General features: G+C 42.2%; 2 protein-coding genes across 10 annotated transcripts; one reads left to right on the top strand and one right to left on the bottom strand.

Moving 5' to 3' along the window:
- Window positions 1-120: 120 nt before the first annotated feature.
- On the top strand, window positions 121-16,552 carry TMEM263 (transmembrane protein 263). Of its 8 annotated transcripts, none has more exons than XM_050323726.1 (5): window positions 142-158; window positions 3,795-3,856; window positions 5,153-5,276; window positions 8,736-8,805; window positions 13,859-16,552. In XM_050323726.1, the coding sequence occupies exons 4-5, from the start codon at window positions 8,742-8,744 to the stop codon at window positions 14,143-14,145; spliced, it is 351 nt and encodes a 116-aa protein (XP_050179683.1). In that variant the 5' UTR covers window positions 142-158; window positions 3,795-3,856; window positions 5,153-5,276; window positions 8,736-8,741; the 3' UTR covers window positions 14,146-16,552. The 8 variants fall into 8 exon arrangements, with proteins under 8 accessions (XP_050179686.1, XP_050179683.1, XP_050179678.1 ...); XM_050323721.1 differs by lacking the exon at window positions 142-158 and adding an exon at window positions 295-400 and having other exon boundaries at window positions 5,156-5,276; XM_050323722.1 differs by lacking the exon at window positions 142-158 and adding an exon at window positions 295-400.
- A 1,876-nt stretch (window positions 16,553-18,428) lies between these two features.
- On the bottom strand, window positions 18,429-24,451 carry MTERF2 (mitochondrial transcription termination factor 2). Of its 2 annotated transcripts, none has more exons than XM_050323715.1 (2): window positions 24,422-24,451; window positions 18,429-20,391 (listed from the first exon to the last, which is right to left on the bottom strand). In XM_050323715.1, exon 2 carries the CDS (start codon window positions 20,375-20,377, stop codon window positions 19,184-19,186), a length of 1,194 nt encoding a protein of 397 aa, XP_050179672.1. In that variant the 5' UTR covers window positions 20,378-20,391; window positions 24,422-24,451; the 3' UTR covers window positions 18,429-19,183. The 2 variants fall into 2 exon arrangements, with proteins under 2 accessions (XP_050179672.1, XP_050179673.1); XM_050323716.1 differs by having other exon boundaries at window positions 18,429-20,408; window positions 24,422-24,441.
- Between the last annotated feature and the right edge of the window lie 235 nt (window positions 24,452-24,686).

Below are 24,686 nucleotides of genomic sequence, written 5' to 3'. Positions count from 1 at the left end.
CCTTGTCCTCTGCCCTGCCACTATCCGGCACCTTCCTTCACCTCGGTGCCCCGGACCCGCAAGACCCTTCGGGGGCTGCCCCGTTCCCCGGAGGAGGAAGGGGCTCCAGGGCCTCTGGCAGCGACGAGGGTCGGCCCCTCCGAGGGAACCTGCGGGCGGTGCGGCGGCGGAGGGGGCGGAGACCGGCGGGGCTCCCGGCGCGGGGCTCGGCGGCCCCGGGGCGGGCAGGGGGCGGGGGCGGCGGCGCCCCCCGGCCGGTGAGGGGCCGCGCCGGGCGCTGGGGCGGGGTCTGCGGGCGCCGATAGGGCGGGCGGCGGCGGGCGCCACGTCGGCAGCGGGGACGGGCGGAGGAGTAAAGTCTGAGCGGAGCCCGGGCTGAGCGAGCCGCGACTGCTGCGCGGTGAGTGAGGGCGGGAGGGCTGAGCGGCCGCCGCCTCCCGGCCCCGCCGTCAGCCGGGCAGCCTCCCGAGCGCCCTCCCCGCGCAGGAAGGGAAACTTCGGGGGCAGGAGGCGGGAGGGCGCCCCGGCGGAGCCGCTGGCGGGAGAGGCGGGTCCGGGGAGCGGAGCCGCCGCCACCTGCCCCCGGCGCGGGCTGAGCCCGGCCGCCTTTGTGCTTCCTGCCGCGGCTCCGCGGGGCGGCAGCGCCGGGCCGGGCGTAGCGGCTCCGCCGCGGCCTTGGCTGCCACGTCAGGGCCGCCGCCCTGCGCCGCGGTGCCTGCGCCGGCCCGGCGGGGACGGGAGCGGGGCTCGCTGCCGGGCCGCCTCCGGAGCTCCGCCGGGCACGCAGGTACCTGCGAGGGGAGGACGTGGCGGCGGGGGCTGCGGGGCTCCGGCCGCCCTACGAGGGATGTGGGGCGGCTCCTTGGGTGCGGGACCGGGAGCAGGGGGGCTGTGCCCTGCAGCTGCCGCCCCCCGGGCCGGGCGCCCGGGGCTGAGCGGCTCCTGCTCCACCTGGGAGGAAGCCGTGCTCGCCTCGGCCTCGCTCCTGGGTGAGCTTGTTGACTCCCCCCGTGAACTTCTCCGAGCCGGGAGAAGCTTTCTTTCGGGTTTTCTTCTTTTTAAGCTTTGCTGTGTTCAGATGTCTGCTGTAGTAACCTCCCCTTTGTTTCATCTGTGTATCTCCAAGTCCAGCTCGATGGAGTAGGATATGAAGAGTTTTTTTATGAACTGTTAGGGACCAGCCTGGTTTTCCACATTCATCCTGTCTAGGCATGTATGTGGTGTGGCCTGGAAATAAAGGCAAGTTATTGTAGCCATACGACTGGTTCTGGTCACTGTGCGAAGTGCAGTGGCAACCTCTGCAGATTCAATTAAATGCTTCCTTCTGCTTGTTTAACTGGGCTGAAAATGAGAATTCTGATTCAGGATGTCACTCAGTAAGGAAGATAAATACCAAGTGCAGGTAGCCTGCCTCGGTGTGTTCACTGCTGTGCTTCAGGCGGCAAGTCCTGTATAATTGGAAGGCTATATGCAGGATAGCTTAATTTAGTATGTAAGTACTGGTTTGTATGCACATCAATTTTAAGACTGCTCAGTAAATACTATCCAGCATTTTTTTATAAATCTTTCTGTTAAACTGTGGTTAAATATTCAGTAAAGTTAATGTTGCCACCTCAGTATAGAAATGGACTGCGTTGCAAACACACAAACCGAAAAGCGGTCCTTGTCCAACAAGTGATCAGGTCCAAATGTAAGGCAGCAGCCAACGAACAGCTGGTGGATGCTAGGAAAAAAACTCCTATTTCATTAGCAATCATGGCAAGGAAGTTCAGAAGCTGCTTTGTTGTTCTGGCTGTTAGATACTGTTGGATTTTGTCTTTGAGGGCCTTCTGGAAAAGGAGGTCTGAGACAGATGTGGAGGTCAGGCATTGGGGAAGTGTTATAAGAAATGGGGAAGGCTTTGCTTCTGAAAACTGAGCTAGCAGGAGGCGAAGGGTGACAGGACTGGTACAATGCAGTTTTCATTGTCTTTTCTGAAGGTATGCCTTCCACCTTGCTGAAACTTACCATTAAATTTCTAGAAAACAGTTTTGGAGGAGTAGAAAAGGGGAATTCTGGTTTCTACAACCTTTGATTTGGTATCTTGTGATTGCCAACATCAGGTGTTCCCCAGAGCCTCTTCTGGAGCCTGGTCTATATTTTAGTTGAGAGTGATGGAGAAATATGATGTGGTAATGTTCCAGTCAGAGTTAAGGGGTTTTTTTTTGCAGGAGACATACCTCTGTTTTGCTTTTAATGGAGGTATGTGTTTGTTTTTTGATACAGATATGTGGCATTACCTTCCCAGCTGTGTAATGAACCCTGTAAACTGTGAGCCTGTTATGTACATTTCTTATGTACAAACTTAGTATCTCCTGGGGGAAGTTGTAGCCCATCCTCCTGTAGGCTTAGAATTAAGCTGTGGTTCACACCTGGAAACTTCTGATCAACTCTTTGTAATCTTTCTCTGAAAACTGTCGTCTTTATTTTAAACTCTGAAATGGGCATGCTTGCTTCCAAGCCAGTCCTACTGTATATGTAAATCTGAATTTTGAAACCTGGCTTTTAAACAGAAGGCTTGTTGAAATGCTAGCTATGCTCTTGGTTTTTAGCTACATGCTTTCTACGTGCCTGGATTTGTTTTTTTACTTTAGCTCTGTTAGCATTGACTCTTTCTTCTTGCAGAATTCTGCTCAGTCAACTCTCTCCCTTGCATTAACAAGCTGAAAACCACATTTCCATGTCAGCCGTGCGCTGAGGGTTATGGCTGAGAGAACAGCACTGGGCACAATTACTTGTGACACGTCACAAGTCCCAATCCAAGGTGTAAAGCAGGGAAGCTGATAGTGAGGGGTCTTTGTGCAGCTTGAAGCAGTACCCCGAAGAGCAGCTATGGGTGGGTTTACCTCTTTTTGGCTTCATGCTTATTTTCTTGTTTAATTTGGAGAGTAGAGCACTGTTTCAAAAATTTATTGCTTGAAGTATCATTCGTAAAAATATTTTTTTCCATGTACTTGAAATGCATTGGGTTCATTCATAAATCTGCTGCAGCTGCTGAAAGAAGGGGAGGAGAGCTGTGCATGTGGCAAGGGTTGATTCTTTTTCCATCAGCTCCATAGCCAAGCTTCCTAACTGCATAGCTGGTGGACAGAAAGAAGATAGCTTTTTTTGTGGTGGACTAAGACCAGGCGATGGGTTTGTTTGCAGTTTTGTCAGGTAGATAGTTCTAGCACTGTCTGCTGCTGCTGCAGCCGTCTGGAGCAGCATTGTGCTGCCACCTGAAACTGGCCCCATCCTTAGGTAGTTTCGTTGCTGCCCACAAATATCTGAGTAGTGGCATTGAAACAAGGTAGTTTTCACTGGCTGCTGCTTGGGCCAGGTTTGCTGTGCTGAGACAGTAGGGCTTTTTGTCTGTGAAGTCAGAAAGACATCAAGGGCATCAGCTGAAGCTCATGAAGTTACTCACACGTCTGTAATGAATAGAGCCCACTTCTCAATGGAAGGCTAAAACTTTACAAGTTGCTGTCCAAGGCTCACTAAGGAGTGGTTGTGTCTTAACATGGATTAACACACTTATAGCAGTCCTCATGATAGCACATGGAGCAAGTAAGATTTATCTCCATTGCCCAAGAAAACAGAAGGCATCAGTGTTTCAGTGAGAGAAATCTCATAAAATGTTGACATCTTAAGGCCATACCAAGTGTACTTCTTCCGTGCTGTGGCATTTGTATTTGATTCCCACCTTACACCCATGACAGGTATGTGACAGTGGCACTGTTCCATCAGATGTCATTAACCTTCTGCCTTTCTCACAGGTGTATGCAGAATATTTTTGTGGAAACAACTAACTAGAAATCTTCACAAAATATTATATTTGGTGAGTAAGTTTTATTTTAATTAGCTTTTATGTGAATGTATGTATAGTTGTACCACTACCTCTAGAGCTTCCTGACGCTTTCATTCAAGGTCTTATAACACAATGTTGTAAATAGCTCCTGAATTAAAAATCCTATTCTAAACAAATTTTTTTTACAACAGTCTAAAACATTTCATATTTCCATGTATTTCATATTTCCATGTATTTCATATTTCCATGTATTTCATATTTCCATGTATTTCATATTTCCATGTATTTCATATTTCCATGTATTTCATATTTCCATGTATTTCATATTTCCATGTATTTCATATTTCCATGTATTTCATATTTCCATGTATTTCATATTTCCATGTATTTCATATTTCCATGTATTTCATATTTCCATGTATTTCATATTTCCATGTATTTCATATTTCCATGTATTTCATATTTCATAATATGAAATATGTGTGCTTTCTTTCAAACCAATTGGAAGATTGACTTCCATTTTTATACTTTTAAATTTTTTTTTGTATGAAGGTTTTAATTTATTTTAATGTGTTGTTAAGAAAGATGAGAAGTTATCCCTTATTTGGATATATTATCTGTCCCTTATCTGCTTATATTATGAATAGCATCCTCCTAAGTACACAGGGGAAAAAGCCCAAAAGTAGTTTATGTTTATCACTTTTTGAAATCTCTTTTAAGATCTGGGTTTGCTTCCACTTCTTAACATGAGAAAACACAGATGAAGAAGGAAACTGAAGTGTGTCATTAATAGGCTAGATGTCTGTTTCATGAATGAGTTCTGCCTGGCCTCATGGAGATCCTACCTCATTCCATGTGATCATTTAATGCAGATGTTAAATAAAACTCGAGGCTTTTCCCCAGTGACACAAGTCACTGTGAATTTGGCATTACACGGTAAAAATGCCAAAGAAGGATGTCTTTGCTTGCTTTCCTTTTTCCTTTTCTTTTTTTGGCTAGTTCTAGCATATTTTGAAGAAGATTCTGGAAAACATATCAGAAAGCTTCCAAAGTTCAGGATTCTGATAAACCTTTGCCTTGCTGCATATGCTTGCAGTACTGGCAATCATTGTGACTAATGGTTCATTGCATGTGGGGAACTTTGAATCTGCAGTTTCCAAGTATCCAGGGTTTCTTAACCAATAGCATGTCTGAATGACCTCACCATCTGCACAAAAGTCTTATAGTTGCACCTCCAGATCAGTGCCTTAGGTGTTAGCTGAGTTGTAATCTCTCTTCGGTCTCATGAATTTTGTTTTCTTCTTCTTTGTGGGGACGCCTCTTCAGCAGGAAGCACAAACAGGAACCTCCCTTAGGATACACTGCAGTCCCCCTGTGACCAAGGGGCTCTGATGTAAAGTGGGACATACAAGCCTGGGTCTTAATTGACAAAGGAGGCATTGAATTGTAGGTGAGTGCTTTCACCTCGATGGTATTGTAAAATATAGTGAGTGGTAACTGCTTTTCTAACTCACATTTTTGAATAAAAAAATTATATTTCTGTCCTCTTTGCCTGAAGACTGGATGAAGTAATCTGCCACTAAGCAGTTACTCCAGGCCTTTGACTTCCAATCAGTAGAAATACTCTAAATCTCTGGAAGGGAGCCAAGTTTAAAACATGCTCCTCTCCATAGTATTTCCCATTCACTACATATGCACCCTGTTTAGCACACAGGATTTTTGGATCACTTTTCAGTCTTTTAAGTTTCCTGACATGTTAAATTGGATACAAGGATGCATGACACAGACTGTAACCTAGATATCTGAATATTTTCTGCAGAAGTCTTTTGCTGGATTTTGGCCTTGATCTGTAATTCACTGGAGAGCTTCTACCGAAAAAGACTTTTCTGACAGTGATGTGATAATGTTTTCACTTGCACTGATGCTGTAGGAGAAGAGCGAGTAAAACCTAGCACGGGCTGCTTAGGCACATCTCTTGCAGCATCATAGAATCATCAAGGTTGCAAGAGACCTTCAGGATCATCCAGTCCAACCATCCACTGGCACCTGTAGAACCACACATCATAGAGTAGTTTTCAACTTTCTGATCTGCAAACCCCTGGAGGCTCCCTTCTGTGTGGAACAAATTTAATCCTACCAAGAGTGACTTATTTCCCTTAGCTGATCTTCTCAAGCCTGTAGTTCTCCATTGCCTTCTGGGGTCTGAAAGCACCAGTTACCAGTGCCTGTGCTGTGGAAGATAGATACACTGTGATCTGTGTAATTGTCAGTGAAGTATTTCTGTTGCAATTGTTAAATCGTTGCTTTGCTCATTTAGCTTTGCAGGAACTGGAAGCAAATCTGACTGTCCGTCTGATGAGATTATGGAGAGTTAAGAAAGCATCTTTTACCTGTGTTGTCTGCCAGTCTTTAACTCTTTTCAGTGAACAGGTCTGGTCTTAGTTGTATGATGTTGTACCCTAGTACAACAGATTCTTGGGGCTTCATCTGGTCTGTATCTTCTGTCAGTGCTGCTGCATCCAATACCTTCTTAATAGCAGAAAATACTCAACCTTGTATGTAGCCTTGTGACAATTTCTAGTGTTCTAGCCATGTCCAGAACTGGTTACTTATTCCAGCTTCTCTCTGAACCTGTTGATAATCCCTGACAGTGTTTTCTCTGTCGTCATAAGATTAAATCATTTTTGTGAGCCTTTGTTGACAGAAAAGTTCTGGAAACTCAAACAGGTAATTTCTTCTGGGCTTCTTTTAGGAGTTACATGCTGGCTAGATACAAATATATTAGTGGAGATTGATCTTTATAAAAAATAATTTATCTCTTTACTCACTGGTCTCCCCTGAGTCTGCTTTAAAACTCTTTTGGTCACCTTCTCATTCCATTGTTTGAATTAAGGCTTACTAGGTTCTGAATTTTATTGTACTATTTTTAGGATTTTCCCTAATGCAGCAAATAAACTCCTTCCAAGTTCCTGACAGAGTAATCATCTTAATGACCAAAATGGCCACATGTTAAGTAGGAACGTAGTTGCTTCCTCTTGGTACAGATATTTTGATCTAATAATATCAGGGCTATCAGTTTCTTACAGCATCTGTCTTCTCTTTCTTATAGTGCTTTATATTTTTGTTTCATGTGTTAAGTCTTCAAACTTGTTGTCTTGCTACTCTACAACTTCCTGAGGGGAAGAGGAGAGGAAGGTGCTGATCTCTCTGGTGACAGTGACAGGACCCGAAGGAATGGCATGAAGCTGTCTCTGAGGAGGGTTAGGTTGGATATTAGGAAAAGATTTACCCAGAGAGTGGCTGAGTACTGGAACAGGCTCCCTAGGGGAGTGGTCACAGCACCAAGCCTGACAGAGTTTGAGAAGCGCTTGGACAATGCTTTCAGGCAAATGGTGTGATTCTTGGGACTGTCCTGTGTGTAGGGCCAGGAGTTGGGCTTTGATGATCCTTGTGGGTCCCTTCCAGCTTGGGATACTCTATGATACTTTCCTATTTCTTAGTTTACATGTTTGCATTTCTGGCTTTTGAGCAGTACTCAGTCAGCATTTCCATGGAATTGGCCATCCTTGTAGTAGGTACTTTTGCTTGCTTTCCTCAGCTTCTTGTGTAAAAGTACCCTGAGTCGTGAACTGATACTGGTAGTGCTGATTGTGAGGACTCTTTAATATCCAATTTAGGCTTGCTTCTCATCCAGAGATCATGATTTAGCATGTGGGTGCCACTTTTTACTGTGATGTTTTGACTTCATAATTATACTGTGAGAGTTTTAGCTGTTGTTTTCTAGGTGAGTCTTCCCACTTGGTTCTGCCTCCTCATTCCTTCTTCAGATCCCACCTATTGCTTTCTCACCCAGAGGAGGTACAGAGGGATCTGAGCACAGCAAGAGAGATGGGAATTATTTTTGTGGTGGTCACTGACTCCTGGAAGAAATTAAATATTTAAAGACTTGTGCAGGGAGAAGGGAACTAAAAGGTCAGTGGCAGGAAGATAGGATGCTGACTGGTATAATGCAACTTGTTTTTCCTTTTTCTCATCTTGGTGCCTGCTGAGGAGGGAAAGCAAGATGAGCAAGAGAGCTCAGGAGAAGAGGCAAGACTTAATAACAAGGCATGCTTTGGTGGGGGAGGAAAGCAGGAGGGAAACCTGGACTAGATATTGCTTTCTTCCCCTCCAGAGAGAAAACTCAGCTCAAATCAGCAGCTCCACTTACTTTCTCTGTGCTTCCTCTCACTGTCAGGGACTGCTGCTCTAGAACTGCTCTAAGAAACAGCTTTTGGCGTAAAGAAATCTTTTCTGAAATGTTTTCATTGGGAAGTTTTTGTGTAAAGTTAAAACAGTCTAGTTCTGCTGCTGTCACCACACCGTTTATGCAGTACTGTGACAAGATAAATTATGTGTTCCCATTGCTATTCTTCCATCTTGTTTTCATGGCATTTGTTCAAATTATGCTACAAGGACTTGTTTCTTTAAGCTATTGCTTTCCAGGTACCTGCAGATCTTATAGGCATGCTGCTGTCATTTCTCTAGTGTCCACCATCTCTGTGATCACTTGCCTTTTCCTTTTCACTGCATAAACATAAGCTGTTATGTAGCAGAGGTTGTTTTGTTTTCATACTGGTTGTCTTCCTGATTGCTTTTCAGGTTCAAGATGTACTTGGTGTGGGGTGGCAGCTCTCACCAAGCCTGCTGATGTGGTGGAGGGCTCCTTTTTCAAGTATTGAATCTGGCTGAAGAATGCAAAAGCACAGATTAAGAAAAGAGCAGCAGTTTGACAGCAGCTGCTAGCTTATCTAGTAAAGAAAAAGAAGCTCATTCTCTGTGGAACTTAAACTACTTGAATTTTGGATTCATGGATTAATTTATGCTTTGCCAGAAGAGATGTATAGCATATGTGAATTTCTTTTTTTAGGCAATAATGAATCAAACGGACAAAAATCAACAGGAAGTCCCATCATACCTTCATGATGAACCACCAGAAGGTATGTACTAGTGTTCATGATCTGAAGTAAATTAACCAGAAGTTCATTCTCTCTTTAAAAAATGGAAAATGGATCTGAAAGCTTTAACTTCTATTTAAGTAATAGTAAACAAGCCAGCCCTGGGTAGGGATAGGCATGGATTATTTTGCACTTCTGCATTATCCTGATTACAATAAAGATGCTGAGTATAACTCAGTAGACAGCTGTACCTGTAAATTATAGAGAAGATGGGCAGATACTGAAGGACTTAATTTGCAGATTAGTTTCTAGAGATATGAATTGGTCTAACGGGTGTTTATTTCTTCTGTTCATTATGAGAGATGGGAAGAGCCCAGCTTCACTTTTGGACACCTTGCTGTGTTCATAGTGCTTGTGACTTTTGAACAAGATGTTTTTAAAACTATGTAGAACTTTATTACCACTTTTGGAGACCCTTTTTCATCATACTGTGGTTCTAACTGCTGACAGTCTCATGGTTTCATAAAAACAAACACTCACTTGACTTTGTTAATGCAGAGACATCTTGGTCTCCTGAACCAAACGAATTGTAAATTGATTATTAGATCTGCAGAGGAAATGCAGTTGCAAATGCACAGAGTTCTTTCCAGGCTGTGGACTGGCAGGTTAGTGAAGAGTCCTGTTTGCATAACGTGACTGGAAGCATAGTAGATCAAAAGCCATTCTTGGTGCACAGGCTATCTGTGTTTTGTCTGCTCTTGCTTTAAGACCAAATGTGTTGGTTGTAAACGTGGGTGAGTCATGATTCCTCTCTATTTGTTGCTCTTCAGTTTATAATGGCCCTTTAAAGCTCTGTTTGTTTGTTGTTGGGTTTTTTTCCCTCAGCTTTTATATGTTGTATAACTGAATAATTCAGTTGAACAACAGTATTATCCACTAATTGTAGCAGAAGGGATTGAAGTGGAATAGCTCACTCTATTCTTAACAACTATAAGGCAAAAGACACAAGTACAAGAAGATGAGAGGGAGAAATAGATTTTCATGGCACAGTGATTCTTCAGCTCTCCTATACTTGAACTTGTTAGAGTATCATGGTGTGAAGACAAAAAATCTTGCTTCTTCTCGTCAAGATCTCAGAAGCATTTCTGATAGCAAATGCCAGATTGGAAACTATACCTTAATATGTGTTATCTTCAAGTCTAATTTTTAAGACCAGGTTTTGTTTGCTTATTTGGAGTTTTTTGCCTTAAAGATTGAATTGTGTTTTATACATGTTAAACCTCTTGTATAGAAAGCCAAGTGTGGTCTGAAAACTACAACCTATTCTTTGAGTAAGGCAGTGAAACAAGTGAGCATTTTTTCTTTTCCTAGAATATTCCCTAGGTTTTCCAGATGCAGCATAAGGGCAGAATTTGATAATTGGTTATTGCAAAGTTTCATTTAAAATTTGTGAGCGGTTAAGACTTATTTTCTTCCACACATTTTCTTATTTCATATTGACAATAACCAGTTTGAATATGAAGTTTAAATAGATGGAGAAAGTTGGTGTAGTTAGAGGAAGCAGAATGAAACACAGCTTATCGTAAACTCCATCCTTGAAGAGGCTTTGTCCTTCCAGTTCTGATTCACATGCACTCTTCCAGCCTTAGGAGTTCAGTTAAGATGTTGGAACACCCTTGAAGAACAAGCTGGGTTTGAATGTTGTACAAGGCTTCATATGTGATATACTTACACCATCACAAAAAGACGGCCAAATGTGGATGGAAGGCTGCTAGTTTAGTGCCGGCAGGAAGATCATCTCTCTGAACAGGCTGCCAAAATACTCCTTAGAGGAAAGGCTCAATTCCAAAACCAATTTGCAGCTTTCCGTAAAGATAGAAGTAGTTCTAGTTTGTCCAAATCACACTCAACAAGCTTGGTGCCCAGAGGCTTTAAAGAATGTGTGGAGGAAGCTTTTCTGCTCCTGCTTTTTGAGTAGTGCTGTTCGGATGCCGTATTCTCTGCTTTGCAAGCGGCGCCAACCTTTGCAACCTAAGTTCATTCGAACTCTTGTTCGTTGCTGGATTCCTTTCAGCAGGAAGCTGGCTGCAAGATAGCTTGATAGAGCCAACTCCTGGACAGGGAACTTGTGTCATTTTCTCCCTCGATTTAGGAATGATCTGGTTTACCTTCTTTTTCATACTGTTTAGGAAAAAGGAGACCAGGGTTGTGTATCCTAGAACAGAAATCAACTGGCAATAAAACTTTGCAGCTGTGGGGGTTCATTAGACCTCATGGACAATGCAAACTGGATGGTAATCAGAATGTGTCAGCCATTACCAGAAATTGTTTATACACTGTCACAGTCTGTATTTACACTTGTGAAATGTAGATGATGTCAAAGGACTGGCTTCCTGAAGTAACGTGAGGAAAAACACATTAAGATTACTTTTGTTTGTTTCTCTCTTGTAATTAATAAGTTAGTGATGATGGATCATTTCTTGCTGGCATCAGATCTGATTCACTGAAATCAGCTCTTAAAATTCAATGTGATAAAACTTTTATTCCTATTTCACCCTCATGATAGTGAACCAGATAGGTGGAAGTGAAACACTTTCTGAACAAATCTGTTACAAGCTCTGTAAGTCTGGCCACAAGAACCCTCTAGTGAATAATAGCTAGACATTGGATTTTGTAGCAGGCTTTGCATACTCCTTTCCCAGTGTGATTCTTTAAAGGCTTTCTGTATGTAAATAGAAATTCTGATCTCTGTGTGCTTGTGTTGGCCGTGCAATTTTGCTGGAGATTTTCATGTTGAAAGCTGCTGGCCTAGAATGAGCCAGCAAGGTATTACATGGCTTTAAGTAAAAGGCTGCAATATATGTTTTTAGGTTTCTTTCCTTACTTTTTCTGTTTATCTATATCAATTTCTTAAATAAGAGACTACTGTCAGCTGGAAGCACTTCCAGTATCTTCTGCTACCTTGAGCTGCACTATTGCTCTGTATCCTTTTTTTTCGTTTTTGTCAACCTTGTAAGAAATTCTCTCATTTGGGTGGCATCTTTTGTTTGAATTATTCCAGGCATGCACACAGGAGCTCTGAACTTCACACTTTTTAAATTAACTCTGAGTTCTGAGTCAGTCCTGGCATTATCACAAACTCATTGGCAGTGCAGGGAAAGTTGTTCACCCTAGGTTTGATTTTGCAGAGATGAGTGCTGGGAGGTGACTCTTGGAAATTGTCCTCTGGGTGCAAGTTGTCAGCAGTCAGGGCACTGGAGACAGACTTGTTCTGCTGGCTCTCCTAAGGCATGTCGCAGTGGAAAGCCAGTGTGTTGACAGGGCTGGATAGAGGTCTCTGGTGGATCTAGATCTGATTTTTCCGCTATCTCTCTAGGCTCCTTGTCCTTTTCCAAGTATGTTATTTCTGCTGCTGACTCCATCTTCACATCTGTTTCTTCCCTAGCTCTGCCCTTTGTAGTTCCACTTGCCCTTTGCTTGGTTTCCCCTGTTGTTTTTCCTGAAGAGAGACAGATGTTAAATCCCATATGTTATCTACAGGTAGCTAGAAAATAATTTTAAAAACCCAAATCCAAACAACTGTGCAACTCTTACCCTGCTTGTGTTCACTGGCTAAATCTTGCCATGGTTCTCTCTGAAATTGGTGAGGTATTGGCAAGGGAGGAGCTGAAAAACGCTTACCTGAACAATGTTGTTGTGAAAAGCAGAGATTTCCCCAGGTTCACCTTGCAGACAAGTATGTGTCAGGGCTACTGGTTTATAGATGCAGCAACTGATATTTTCTTATGTGCTTAAATACCACATTAACATACTGTTTCATATTGCTGTTTTTTCTTTCGATGATGCTTGTGCCATAGCAGGGGCTGGAATTGGAGTCTTGATTCCCTTTAGAGGCAAGGTGCATGTATCTCTTAGGATTTTGATGCCTACTTTAGAAATATAAAGTAATTCTGAAACAATTGGAAGGCAAAGTGGCTAATTCCAGAGGTCTTTCTATTGCTCTAATACTTTCTATTATTTCGAGGCTATGTAATTGTACCATAAATATGGAATAGGAATTGACTTACAAAGTACTTACAAAGCGTGAAACTGCACGAAATGCAGGTTAAACATAACATTAAAAAGAAAAAAAAAATTCTTGTGGTCAATAATATGCAGAAATCCTATGGTTGGAGACTTGGTTTTGTGCATCATATTGAAACTTCTGTTAAGAGCCTTTAACTCTTGCTATTAATGCCTTTGGGGCCACTTTTGGTATTTAATGAGCTTGTTTGGCCTTGGACTTTTCACATACACATGCCCCTTCTTTAGCCAAATTACAGAAAAGACCTTTTTGGAATAAAGTTAAATTTGTATACAGGATGAAGAAAGGAAGTGATACAGAAGACTTGGCATCAGTTTTGTCCTCATGCTTCTTTTGACAACTCTGATTGCTCTCATTTGTAACCTTCTCTTCCCTCTTTCCTGACCCCTGCACAGAACCCCTGTAAGCACATCTTCAAAACAACAATTACTAAGGAAAGAAGTAACTTTGTCTCACGGTGTCCTTTTCAAAGAACAGCTCTTTGTTAATAACTTTTGCCTCTGCTTCACCAGGAAATTTTTTCCAATCCTTCCTTAGAGATTTGAACAGCAAGGTGGTGCTGCTGCCTTTTGAGGGTCTCCCCTCTGTGGGCTAACTCAACATTAGGATGGGGGCCATAGGAGGATGTGTCATTTCTCCCTCATTATAAAGTCCAGAAATGAGACTGATTTGGCCATGAGACTTTCCAGAGTCTAGGAAAGTAGTGGTGCATACAGAGGACAGAAGTTTGTCAGGTCAGACTCTCTGGGAGTCATATGCCTGGTATTTTTAGACTCAGTATTGACTTGTTTTGTTAGAAAACAACACAGAGGTATGTCTTGCTGCAGCAAAGTGTCTTTTGTTATTTGGAACTAGGTGTTGTAGGAGCATCCCAAAAGAGCAGCCTGCAAGGTAAGTACATGCTGTGTGCAGTGTCTGTTAGGCTAGAAAAGGAAATACTTACGCATAACTCTTTTGAAAATGCTTTAATCATAGCACTGAGACTGATTTGTTTGTTGTTCCTTTCCTTAGGTTCACTAAAAGACCACCCGCAGCAGCAGCCTGGGGTGCTTTCTCGTGTGACTGGTGGCCTCTTCAGTGTCACAAAGGGAGCTGTTGGTGCCACAATTGGGAGTGTTGCTTGGATTGGAGGGAAGAGCTTGGAAATTACCAAAACAGCGGTGACATCTGTGCCTTCAGTGGGAGTGGGTCTAGTCAAAGGAAGTGTTTCTGCTGTAGCTGGAGGCGTTACAGCTGTAGGATCTGCTGTTGCAAGTAAAGTGCCTTTAACAGGAAAGAAAAAAGATAAGTCTGACTAAAACCAAAACTGAGACATAACTCAATTCTCCAGAATATTACATCAATGGCATTAAAATCTGCTAAGAGTGGGACCATGAGAAGCCATGTGTCTTAGACACTTTATCTTCCAACGAGTTGTGCAAGTAACTCGATTTCATCTGAAAAGGACAGAAGAAGCTTGGTTAGCACAGCGTAAGAAGATTTATTAGAGCCTAGATTGAAGCTTTGTATCTGGTGAAATGTTACACTTGGTAACTATAGAAGTAAGTGTATCTGAAGGAATAATACATATTTGAATATTCATTTACTGTAAGTCTTCTGCAGTTTTGGACTAAAATGTGAACATAGAAGCTTGGTCATCTCTGCTGTACCACTGATACAATGAGATGCCAGTTCCTGTTCTCAGTGGTTTCCACATGCTCCTGCTAAGGATCCTTCAGCTGTGTAAAATCATTGCTGGATGTACCCAAACAGTCTTGGTTATGAACCTGTATTTTTAGGCAGCCTGTAAACTGTCCCTGACAGCATTCTGCCAGTGCAGACTGGAGCAAATAGAACTGAAGGTGTGCAGAAATGGGAAATGAGTGGGAGATAGAAGTGAAAAAGATTGACAACATGGTAGAAGGGATCACAAAGAGTAAACTAACTTAATGCCTTATTAGAAAAAATATCTTTTTACTAGGTGAAGCTGTGTACAGAACTGTCTTGTCATTTCAGTGCAGTTCCCAGACTGAGCTTTAGACTCTTTACAAATCCTGATAGCTGAATTTTTTTGTCAGTTTTTACTGAAAATACCATTGCTCCATCTCAGGTGTATTTAATGATATGCATCTATCTCCTGCAGGTGAAAACTTGCTTCTAATACATTTTTTATAGACACTAGGAAAAAAGATGGCTTAATGGAAACTGGGCTGATTGTTTGTGGCTATCTAGCACAACTGTCTTACTTGCTAGAAATTCCTTTGTGTAGTTGGAAACCACTGAAGAACTAGCAAAGCTGTTGTCTCAACTTCGTGATGCACCGGGTTGTCTTCTTGTTCTGTTCAAGCAAATGCAAGGAATTTTTCGCTACATCTCTTTCTCATACTTTACATTTTGATTTTTGAGTAAAACGTAATACTTTTATTTAAAACAAACCAAAAAAGGTAGATGAGGCCTTAAAGGAAAAAAAAAAAGAAACATCATTCCAGTAATTTGTATACTGACAGGTTCCAAATATTGACACACCTCAAATGGGAACATCTGTAGGTCTTCTGTAATGTGTGAGGCAAAATGCACTTGTAAAGACACAGCTTGAGGTTGCCTTAAAATAGAAGCTGTTGATGATCTTTTATTTGTGTACTGACTTTGCAAATAAGTAACCTCTTTAGAAGCCCATAGAAGGCATCTGTTCATGTCGTTTATGCAGTATTTTCTACAAACTTGTGTTCCTATGGAGAACTTGTAAGCTTACTTTTATAGTGTCTGTGGTTGTACTAGAAGGATATATGGGGGGACTTTTTAAAAATGGAAAAAAAAAAGAAACATATCACTTGTCTAAAACTTAGTCCTCTGTTCATGGGTGTTGAATGTACACTATGTCTAAATTATAGTACAGTAGTCACCCAATCTCTCTGAGCCATTGGTACTTCAACTGCACTCTGTAATTAACAACTTTATTTTAGATCAGTAATTGTGTATGTTGGAAGCATGATACTCATAAGCATGGGAACATGGGGTGGTGGGAAGAGCATCTGCCCTTTCTGTTAGATGCACCAGCTGCTTAGTTCCAATCTCCTGCAAGGGCGTAACAAGGTAAGTTTATGCAACAAACTGAAGACTTTAACTGCGTTTTATAGTCAAAAGCTAATTGCATAGAATATAGTATGGTTTAAGGGTACCAGTTAGCTCTAGAAATGAGCTAGCCTGGGTATCCGAGGCAATCTAGCTGCAGTGTTTAATTTAGTATGGTCTGCTCCTCTGCAGTTTCCAACGTAGCCATATCCCCAGAGGGCTGCCACTGAACTCTTTAGAAACTGTCTGGAGCACAGTGGTATTTGTGACACCCAACTAAACACCCTTCCTGATAGTTTTTTGAAAACATGAATGTTGAACTGGTCATACCCTTTTTTTTTTTTTTAATTATATTCCTTAATTGTTAAACTATGAAACTTGCAGCAAAACAAGTGTGGTCTGAGATAAACAATGTTAGATCTGTAAAGAGCTGCCAACACTTCATTATGTTTTGTTCATAACATATCCTGTAGCTATTGCTTCTGAGTCTTGTAACTGAAACACTTTTACATGGCGTATGGTTTTAGTTTTCAAAGAGCTTTGTCCTATATCCTGTGTATTTTCCATTCACTTATGAAATTTGCTTGATCTTAAGAACTTGGCCCGATTCTGTCCTGGCACCTGTGAAATATTAAATTGTTGCTGTTTCAGACATTTGAAAGCTTCCTTAGTTTTGTGGAGAGGGGCATACTTAGGTATAAATCTTCTCACAGCGTCATGCCCCAGAACATCTCTTATTTGCACCTACCTAGTGCCAACCAGCTCTTAACAAAAACTGTAACTTCATTGTGTAAGTTGTTCACAGACACAGCACAAAATCCCTTGCACTAATTTTCTTTTCAATGAGGTTTGGGAGTACCCACTTTTAAGATCATAGTGAGCTGAATGGAATATGGAATTTAAATTTTCAGGGCGAGTGGGGTTTTTCTTGTGGGTTGGGGTTGTTTTTGTCGTGGCTTTATTTTACTCTCCTTTTCCCAGCCCCCAGTTGGAAAGGGGAAATGTTTATGAAGGCACCTTATATGCCTGACTGCTCGTTCTGTAACAAAAGGCTTATCTATGGCCACATCTTTATGTGCCAGACTAAAACAGTACAAACTGGTTCACGTTCACTGTGAGTAACAAAGAGACGAGGAAGTGGATTTCAGCAATACAATGTTTTGGTGATTGGGAGGTTCCCTGAGGTTTTATTACAAGTGAATCCTGTGAAGAAGAGAGAAACAGGTCCCAGGCATAGAGTTATGAATAACTGACTGAATTTTCATCTGGTGGTAGAGAAAAAAAAGCATTTCTGCTCATGCTTTTGTTTTGAAGGGGGAGGAGGAGAAATTGAAACATTCAGAATAGAAAATTTGTGATAACTCAGGCCATGATTGACTCATGGAAATGTGTCCTTTTCCTGTTCTGTTGACACTGAAGATATTGTAAGTGATGGGAATAAGCTGTTTAAAGAACTTTAAAAACAGATACCTGTAGAAATGCTGAAACTTTTCAGGGAAAACACTGTTCTGGTCTTGGTTTCCTTTTCATCCTGAAATCACCAGCTAGGTCTGTGGCTCAGTAACAGATTGTGTTATGAACAGCTTCAGAGAGCTGAAATGCCCCCTTGTGTCTGAGGGGAAGGAGGATTTTGAATCCAAATAATATTGCGGTCTGCCTAATAGCTGAGCACGGAATGACAGAAAGTGGCAAAGGCAAGTTCCTGTGAGTTTGTAGTATGGCTGTCTTCCCAGTTCCCTCATAAAAACCGATAATGTGTTTTGAAAGAGTCAGCAAAGACTCAGCCTAGTAACACAGCCTGACTTTTTTCATGGTGGGGATACATGCCCCTTCTTACATTCTCGACACTGTTGCACGTGCTCCTGCAGGAGCGGCATTTACCCACACGAGCCTGCGGAGTGGTGAGTTTAAGACCTTCAACTGTTGAGATCTTGGCACTGCTCTCACCAGGTGTTTCCAGCCCTTTCCAAGCTCACAGCAGATAATGTGGCAGGCTATATAAAGTCATCATCTTGCAGCCCACCCTGTAAACCAACGATTTAATACCAGCTTTCTTCGGCAATTTAAAACTTCACTTTAAGAAAAGGAGGCCTGGACTTGCAGCCAAAATGTGTGTTAAAAATGACCTTGAAGAATGGCCTGGAGTGAGGGGGCTGTGTAACTGCTTTTTCTCCTCCTGTCAAGAGGGAACATGTGTGGAACAGTTGCTTAGGAAAGTCCTTCTGAGAAATAAAATCACTGATGATCCTAATTCTATTTAGATGATCAGCAGTGATGATGCTGTTTTATATTACCATTCACAGCCTATAAATGAAAAGAAATCAAATTCCCTGAGAACTTAAATGCTGTCTGATAGTTACTATTTTGAAAGCCAGCACTTGTTGACAGTTATCATTCGGTGTTATCTGAGAAGCAGTGCCACCCATATATTTAGAAACTGTGGCAGCTGTTTGAAAATCTGGTAGTCATTTTTAATCACCAGTGGTTTACAGACTAGAGTTTTGTTATACCTAATATAAAAACATGGCTTTTTCCTTTCTCCTGCCGTCATTTGAGACTAACCTCAGTCTCTCCCTAATCTTTCCTGTCCCCAAACCTTGCTAGAAAAGAAGAAATTAAGAACTAGCAATAAATGTTTTTCCTCCTGCCCCAATTTTTATGCAAAAGAAGTAAATTTTGAAGTCTCAGAAATGTAAAGGAGGCTGTCTTGTAGTTTCTTTGCATTATGGTTTGTACACAAACATATTAGGGTCTTGCTCTAGCAGTCACTGAGTTAAAAAAATTATGTCCTGCCCCTGTACTCAAACTGCACTCTGGCTAGGCATTCCTAACCAAAGAATCAAGTCTGTTGCAGGTCAGGATCCAGGAGCTAGAGCTACTTACTGCAGCCATAAGGAATGGAACCCCAAGAGAATATCCTGAAGTCAGCGAAGCAGTGGGTTGCTGAACACTGCTAGAAAAATAACCCTCTTTTGCTGTTTTCAGACAAAAACTGTGCTAATGACTACCACAGGATGGTCTGTGCAGAGACAGCTGAAAATCCAAAGCAGTTAATGCCCTGTCAGGTAAGAAAATGTAACGTGAGGTACTCTCTAGAAAAAGGCAACCTTTACCATAACGAGGTTCTGTGACAGTATTTGAAAGCGTTAGAACGGTACAAGTGTACAACAAAGTTGTGCCTAAAACCCCCTCCAGGACAAAGTACAGCATAAGACTACAGTTTGGGTAAGATTACTTTTGTTTCATCTAAAAAAATCAACTTTTATTTTGCATACAGCATTCAGGTTAATCTTCTATGTGTATAGGGGCAACGGGATTAAAAATTGGTCTTTCCTTCTTTGATTGTATCTTTCCATAGGTGACTTCAAAATCTTTCTTGGTACCATTCAAGCTTTCTAGATTTCCACTCTTTACGTCATATCCTAGTGCGGAGAGCTTTTTAATTCGGTACTGAACAATTTGTGTTGTCAACTCCAGCACCATTGGTGTCTCTCTAATCTGTGCTACAGAAATCCCTTCCTTCAGTAGTCCTTCAAGTCTTTCTTCCAGAACTGGAACAGAATAGTAGAGAAGGGCTGGGCATTTCAGCACTAGTTCTTTTAGTTCTTGATCACTGCAATTAAAGACACTTTTGGAAAAAAGCATACTCTTCTGCATAGTAGTAGAATTAAGTTGAAAAATGAAGCCTTTAAGTTTAGACAGCAGCTGTAGAACTTCATGGTCAGTGAAGTCATTCTTCTGGAGAAATTCCAAGTTCTCCTGGATTGTGGTGGAGTTATTTAATAAAATAAATGGATTTTGGCTCAATAGTTTCAGTATCCAGATCTTCATATTTGCTTCAGAACCTCCTAAATTTAAATAATTTCTTTGTAATGTCTCTATCACATTTTTGTTTTTCTCAACAGGATTATAAAAAATATTGGGTGCGCTTGTCAAGAACCTGGTGATTATATTATTCTTAAGTCCTAGCTCTTGAAAAAACATTATGTTTGCCTTCTGATTCTGGTGATATTTGGTAGTAAAAAAAGACTCTGGAAATTGCTCTATTAATTTAATCAACTGTTTTTCATTCTGGCATACTAATTGCCACAGAGCTCTTTGAGAGTTTATCTCTTCAGGGGTGCAGAGAATTGCCTCTGGGCAACGTTCTAAAATGTTGGCTACAGCGGTTTCATCTGCTCCCATTTCTTGTAAGATCCCAGCAATTTCTTTAACATAGGCCACATCCTGGAGAAGGACCCATTCCTTCAGTCGGCGTATCTTCTTAACGTCAACTGACAAACTGTAGAGACTCTCAATGGTTTTTTTATTTTCCTCTCTTGACTTTGTATCAGTTGTGTAACTGGAATGTATTAGGAAGCTTCTGCTTGCTGCTTCAGGCCATACTGATGAAAATATCAATCCTGGGTTACAGCGCTGAGATCTTGAGGACAGAAGAGTGAATGTGTCTTTTGCAGCATGAGCGACTCCTCTCAACATTGTGGAAGTCAGCCCTGTGGAGACAGAACAACTGTAAGAAAACACATTTAAAGAATTAGTTAATGCTTAGAATTGTTCATGTTTAGACAGAGCTGGCATAAGAAATTACTCTCACCAGTGCTTTTGTTACTAGCTCAAAATCCAGCTTTCACACGAAAGCGAGAGGGGAGGAATATTTTTGAAAGGTTAATGTTCTGACGGATGTGTCACTGGAACAGGAACGTGTCTGCAAGAGGCCTGATGGAGGGGCAGTGCTCTGTCCATATGAACGCTTGCAGTCATACAAGATCCAAACTGTCAGCCATTTTCTGCAGCTAACACAGTTATTACATTACAGATCATTTGCACCATATGAGAAAAATGATTCACCCAATTTCATTTGACAGTCATCCCACTAAACTAATAAAAACAGCAGCTTAAATATCTTTCTTAACTCTTATGAAGGTATTTGCTTGAACTTCTCAAGCATCATTTGGAGTGTGACTTGTTCCTTCGTGTGTCAGAGACAGCCCTGCTCAGTGCTGCTTGCAGTTCGTAGCCTAACTTCATTGTGAAATCATCCTTATTAAGGAAAGAAAAAAAATCACAGAATCCTTTATGGATGTGTTTTTCACTAGTCGAGTCTGCTAATTGAGTTCTGAATAAGCACACTGGTATTTTGGGGGAGGGAGCAAGTACACTAACATTTCCAGGTGCTTGCTTCCCTCTCCCAGCACCTACTTTTCTACATCTGCTTTTTGCAATGATGCCTTATTTCTGGCTTCAGGTCACTTCTGTTGTTGCCAGCCAGTAGGCAGAGCCCTTGTGGAATAAGTGCGTGGCAGTATTGGAGTCCACATGGGAACCCCAGTTTTGGGGAACCCCACGCCTCACCTTTGCTCAGACTGGCTGCTGGGTATCACCAACAGCCTATGCACTGTCACCCGCTCTGCAGTGGCCAAAGGAGTCACATCAGTCAAACAAAGATATCATCAAATATATCTTTAACTTCCTAGGTGGTGTTTTCATAACAACCCTTTGGAAGCACCAAGTCTGAAAGGGAAAACTGCTGATCTGTGAAATACTCGGCAAATGGCTGCTGCTGGTAACATGCTCAAACTGCAAAGAAGAAAACAAATACAATTTTGCATTTAACAGTTCTCTTTGGACAGTTGCTTTCACCTCTTTGTAAGTATAGAATGCTTCAGAAAGTGTCTACATTAGCATTCTGTTAAATTACTCTGGTTGTTTTGGGTTTTTTTAGATGAGAAATTACTGTTATGATCATGCAATCTAATCTCCTACAGAACAGACTGAGAAACCTGTCTTAGGAACAGTTATACAAGATTCCTAGAGTCTTCCTTATAGTCTGTCTTCCAAGAAAATACCTGGGTTGTTTAGAGAACTTGACAGATCCTCCATCTAATTGCCAGGTAAGGTTAAGTATTTTCTAGAGGTAAAATACTTTATCTCAAGAAGGTGTATCTTTGCTTTTAGGTTGCTTTTTTATGCTTCTAAAAGCTGGACTCACGTTACTACATCATAAACTAACAGAATAATTTCCTATATGCAAGCTCATGTTATTAACAGAAGCTGTTTACTGGTATCATGTTGTTTAGTATTACTTCAAATCTCTGAGGCAAAATCCGATTGCCTAATGAAACTGCTTGTGTCGTAACCCCAAAGCTGATTGTTTTGTCTTCATAAACTTTGTGACTTGAGAAGTGCTGTCCAGCAAGCCCCACCACAGAACAAGAGATTTTTCCCAACAGCCCTGAAAGCACTGGAAGTGTAGGTAAGTCACAGACGTTTTGTGTGCTGACCTTTCCGTGTCCTGAAAAAGTGACTTTATCAGGGGAATGCAAACGAAAGCCTCTCCTCCACAGGGAGGAGACAAAACTGCTCTGTCTGAGCACAGAATTTAGTGGGTCCAGTGAAAGTAAGTAAATCTCTGAAGGATCAGGGCTCTCTTCATTAATGCTTCAGCCCAGCTGGAAATTGCCAGCAAGTATTGTTAAATTTGTTTGGGATGTCAGATGATACAGTACAAAGTGGAAAAATAGCCAAGACTTACTTCAATATGCAGTCCTGCTGTTAAACAAAATTGTGTTGTGAGTAATGCAGCCACTTAAAATACAGTAATTTTTACTATTACAGAGCTTTTAAAAAATTCTGATAAATTGTGCCCTTCCACAATCTAACATGGAAATGACTGTTATGCTCACTTCAAAAAGGCTCTAAGTTTTCTGAAAACTTTTGACATCACAGTCAATCTTTTTCCCTGTTGGTGAGGATCATCAGAAACACAAAATACTATAAAAGGAAAAAAAACTTTACTTGCTGAAATGCATTTGACTGGGGTACTCAGGAGCCCATGTAAGTAAGCACTATGCAAAATACAACATACAAAAAAATAACATGAATGACATAATGTCATGGTGTTTATAGAAACCAAGATGATGATTAAGAGTTATGATTTAGTGTATTTCCAAGCCTATAGGTGACAGTATCACATTTCCAGGGTATGTAACCAATTCCAAGAATTCAGAGTTCTTTTAAAGCTCATGCTGGATCTAATGCATGCTCTAATGTGCAGGACCTCACTGTAACTTTTTACATACTTATGTTGCTGTGGGGATTGTAAATCAGTTGAGAGATTAAGAAAAAAAAAGCCAGCTCAGTTGAGATGTTTGCTCTCATGGCCAGCAGCACCCTCCTATCATCAGGTGTTAGAAGAGCAATTAGGAAATGAAGTAATATCTATCTGGAAGTACCTGTGATCCTGCTTGCTAGAGACCTGTATATACAGAGTAAAGGGGTGCTGTAAGTTTCAGTATTTAATTTTATCTCATTTAATCTCATTATTTCTGAGATCTTCTAAAGGAAATGGATATGAGGATCAGCTGGCTGATTCATCCCTCATTTAAATTTCTGAAGGTGTGTTTTAAGACTCAAATTTCATGTTTAAAAATTAGCAACCTCTTACTCATCTTGTATTTTTCAACTGCTACTTTGTGCTGGTCACTACCATTCTCATTACCTCGCCACAGCAAATATAGTAGGCTGTAGAAAATTAAATGAAACTTCAGAAAGCCTAGATTGAACTTTGAATTAACGAGGAAGAGTAGGTATCTACCTAGAAGTGAGCGGTGTACACAGGATTTGAATGGTCTGTGAAGAAATCTAGGGGGGCGATATGTAGTGGTTTTGTAGATTAATGCACAACGGAATAAGTGTTCATACTTCTGCAGTTATAGACAAAAAATGAATCCCTGCTTTTGCATCATTAGTGGAAATGAGGCAAAGAAGGATTACAAGATATGCTAGATCAACATAAAGCTTTCTAGAAAAAACAAATCAAAACAAAACAAAACAAAAACCCACAGAGGATTCTAGAATAATCCAGGTTGGAATGGACCTCAAGTGCTCAAAGCAGTACTATGAAAAAAGACCAAGCTGATTTGTCCATGGATGAAGCCCACCCCGCCTTTCAGGGTTACCTGTTCTACTGCTCAACCGTCTTCGTGGGGAAAAAGCTTCTCCCTGTATCTAGGAAAAACATTTGCGATGTGCTTAAGGACGCACCGCACTATTTAAACCAATGGTCCTCCAGTGGTGCTTTTAGTACCGAGAAAACAAGGTTCTCTATCGCACCCTGCTCCCAAAGCCCGGCCCGCGGGACGATCCCTCTCTCCCCCTCTGGCCTCCGCTTGGGGGCGGAGCGGCAGCAGGCGGATGTCTCCCTGCGGCCAGGACGGGAGCAGAGGCTGGCAGGCCCGGCAGGCCTCTCTCCGTGCGCGCCCCGCCGCCGGTTATCCCGCTCCTGCCGGGACCTCCCGCAGCCGGTTATCCCGCTCCTGCCGGGACCTCCCGCAGCCGGTTATCCCGCTCCTGCCGGGCCTCCCGCCGCCGCTTATCCCGCTCCTGCCGGGGCCTCCCGCCGCCGACAAGGAGGCCCCGCGCCCGGGCGCCCTCGGAACCGCGCGGCCTCTCCCGCTGCATCCCGCCCCCTCCATCCTCACGGCTTCCCGGAGAGCGGCCGAGCCTCCACCCGCCCGCGCTCACCGGCCTCAGCGCCGCCGCCCGGCCCCGCCGCCGCGGGTTGGAACGGGGATGTGCCCTGGGCGGGAGGCGGTGACCGGGATTGCGGGCGGCAGGGCGTGCTGTCCCACGGCACCCGGAACTCACGGCCTCGTCTGCGGCGAAATCTCACGGCGTTCCATCGCTTGTTAGAGCAGCGTTTGATGGGACGAGAAGGAGATAGAGGGGGTTGGATTAAAACAGCTCTCAGAGAGAATTAGAGCGGTAAATAGAAAAAAAAAAATACTTT

Source organism: Myiozetetes cayanensis, unplaced genomic scaffold (assembly GCF_022539395.1).
Source record: "Myiozetetes cayanensis isolate MyiCay16 unplaced genomic scaffold, myiCay2020 scf3, whole genome shotgun sequence".
NCBI classification, from domain to species: domain Eukaryota; kingdom Metazoa; phylum Chordata; class Aves; order Passeriformes; family Tyrannidae; genus Myiozetetes; species Myiozetetes cayanensis.
This window is presented reverse-complemented; position numbering and strand designations above follow the sequence as displayed.